This window comes from Cotesia glomerata, linkage group LG3 (genome assembly GCF_020080835.1).
Source record: "Cotesia glomerata isolate CgM1 linkage group LG3, MPM_Cglom_v2.3, whole genome shotgun sequence".
Lineage (NCBI taxonomy): Eukaryota > Metazoa > Arthropoda > Insecta > Hymenoptera > Braconidae > Cotesia > Cotesia glomerata.
The window spans coordinates 16,381,828-16,385,078 of NC_058160.1; the positions used below are offsets into that span (position 1 = coordinate 16,381,828).

Genomic DNA, 3,251 nt, shown 5'->3' on the forward strand with positions numbered 1-3,251 from the left:
TTTATGCTTTACAGGATGACCAAATAAACTTTATTAAAAACTCAAAAGTATAAATAAAATAAAAATATTTATTAATAGCTGTGAGAATTTCTCTCATCACTTCAGTCAAGTCGTTGATAAAAAAAAACGCTATTCGGATGGCTTCGTTCTACTTCGGTTATTTCCGTAGTTTTTAGTCGCCATCTTTGAAATTAGATATTATGTGTATAAATACTCTGTGTTTTTATGCTGCTGTTGTTGTTATTATTTTAATATTTTAAAAATATAAAAATGTGATAATTAATTATTATTGTAATTTATTTTAAGTGACACAATCTTCTTTAAGCATTACATAAGTAAGTAAATTTAAAAATTTATTTTTTTCACATGAATTAATTGATTACTTTGACATGTAAACATGTGTAACCTACAAACGTGTGTTGATGATTTTTTTATAAATAATAAGGATGTTTAAATATTTTAATGTACAAAAAATATTAAAAATTGTAATTATAGCACTTTAGAAATATAATTTATTGTTTTTTTCGCTTTTCATAAAAATCAAATCAAATTTTTTTTTATTTTCTATTCTCACATTTATTGACATAATTTATGTATTAAATTAAAAAAATAAATTTTTTTTCTTTGACAGGTGCAAAGCTAAGAAACATGGGCCGACTTTCTGTTGATTCTGACGACGAACTGTCTGACGAGGAAAATCTTTCTGATCTGGATATTATGTCTGATGGTGAGTCAGAACACAGTGAACATAATTCTGAAACAGAACAATCAGCAACAGACTCCGATGATGACAGTGATACAGATACAGATACGAATAACAATAAGTCAGTAAAAAATAAAGCTGTCAATACCAAATATGTTCTCGGCAAGGATAAAAGTACTCGGTGGTTCAGTGATCCTCCTAATCCGAAGGTTCGGACTCAAAAACATAATATTGTCACAGGTTTGCCTGGACCTACAAAACTGACAAAAAATTCAAAAACACCAAAAGATTGTTGGAATTTATTTTTACCGGCTGAAAGTATTGAACAAATTGTTGCTTATACCAACATTTTTTGGAAAGACTACACTCGTCGAAAAAAAAGAAAACAGATATTCAACCAACGTCTTATGTAGAAATTAATGCTATGATTGGATTGTTATACATGCTTGGTGTTCACAAAGATTCTCGTGTTAGTTTGAAAGAGCTTTGGGGCACTGATGGGACGGCTCCTGATTGTTATCGTGCTGTAATGTCTAAGTCTCGATTCTGCACTTTGTTAGCAGCATTAAAATTTGATGATATCAATGATCGCGAGGAACGCAAAAAAGTGGACAATTTAGCACCAATTCGAGAATTTTCAGATAGTTTCATTGAGCGTTGCCAGCAGAATTATACTCCAGGTGAATACTTGACCATTGATGAGATGCTTCAAGCTTTCCGTGGTAGATGTAAATTTCGTCAATATATTGCGAATAAGCCTGCACGATATGGAATAAAAATTTATTCCATGGCTGACTCTAAACGATTCTACACGTACAACATGGAAATTTACTGTGGTAAACAGCCACCAGGTCCACATGTAAAATCTAACTCTGCGATTGATGTTGTCAAAAGACTAACTGCTCCGATACTTAATACTGGAAGAAATGTCACATGTGATAACTATTTTACCTCCGTACCTCTCGCTAATTATTTGTTGAAAAACAAAACAACTATTGTTGGAACGATTCGACGCAACAAGCGTGAACTCCCACGAGAATTGTTAGAAATTAAGAATCGGAACATATGTAGCAGTAAATTTGTATTTACCGACAATAGCGTGTTAGTTTCGTATATACCTAAAAAATCAAAAAATGTTTTAATGTATTCTACTATGCATAATTCTGCGAGCATTGACAATAGTACTGGAGAAAAAGCGAAGCCAGAGATTATCACCTTTTATAATAAGACAAAAGCTGGCGTAGATGTTGTTGATCAGCTTCAAGGAGATAACAACGTTGCTCGTGACACGCGTCGATGGCCAATGGTTGTATTTTACGCAATCTTGAACATTGCTGGGATAAACTCAAGAATTATTTACGAAGAAAATGTGGGGAGCAAAATTGTTCGAAGAGAATTTTTACGTCAACTGTTTTTTCAACTAGTGCAACCACAGTTAGTCCTTCGTAGTCAGTTGCCTAATTTGAAGTTAGAATTACGATCTATTGTTTTAAAAATTGGTAATATTAAACCAGAAAAACAAACGCATGCGTCTAGTCGTCGTTTGTGCTGTTATTGTCCACGCAGAGCTAATAGTTACACAACTAAAAGTTGCTCATCTTGCAATACACCACTGTGCAATCAACATACAGTGAGATATTGTACTGATTGTGATTCGAATCTGATTTCCAAAGATGACTTGTAATTTAGATTTTAGGTAAAAATGCAATATTATATAAATCTGGTCACTTTTACCAAAAAATGATGCGTAATTACCAAAGAATATTGCTAAGTACTTAAAATGTAACAATGTTTAAAACATTGAGGCTATTTTCTTACTTAAAATGTTGAAATTAAACTTTAATTAAATGACAAAGTCTTATATTATTACGGTTATTAATAAACAATTATAATTTAATTTTAATTTATGAAGAAAAAATTTTATGTCAACTTAATTTCTATTTATGAAACGCAATTTTCTTTAGCAAATTATTTGTTTGTTTATGTCATTAGAATTTTTTTTAAAGATGACTTAAACTTTGTTATTTAAGCTAAAGAACTATACGTAATTATGAAAATATATTATAATATAATAATATTACTTAGTGCTTAATTAAAATGTTACAAAATTAAAATGTTTTCAAACATTGTGATTTTCTTGTGACTAAAGTTTGTTTACTGATTGTTGATAACATTTAGCGTAATTTTAAACTAAGAAACGTTAATTGTTATTATTTATTAAAAAAAAAATAATTTATGTCCAATGTTTTCAAAAAAATCACCACTAATCTGTTGAGAATATGTTTCTTTCAATTTGTGTTAATACAATAAATTAATTGCATGATAAAAAAATTTTGTGATTATTATTTATTTACCCAAAATGATCATTTTATTTAGAAAAATAAAATACTCTAGTAAAATATAATAGAATTGTATAACTTCGAATTAGTTCATTAAGTTTGTATTTCGCTCTTCGCGCCTGCGCAAAATTTAAAATTTCGGTCTTGGCGCTTGCGCAATAGCGTGTGAGATTTTCTCTCATCACAACAGTAATGACTGTTGTACGAAA

The 3,251-nt window shown here is 29.9% G+C and overlaps 1 protein-coding gene across 1 annotated transcript; it reads left to right on the forward strand.

Moving 5' to 3' along the window:
• Positions 1-233: 233 nt before the first annotated feature.
• Positions 234-2,570, forward strand: LOC123261106 (piggyBac transposable element-derived protein 3-like). Its single transcript, XM_044722599.1, has 2 exons — positions 234-335; positions 632-2,570. Exon 2 carries the CDS (start codon positions 1,128-1,130, stop codon positions 2,385-2,387), a length of 1,260 nt encoding a protein of 419 aa, XP_044578534.1. The 5' UTR covers positions 234-335; positions 632-1,127; the 3' UTR covers positions 2,388-2,570.
• The last annotated feature ends 681 nt before the right edge of the window (positions 2,571-3,251 follow it).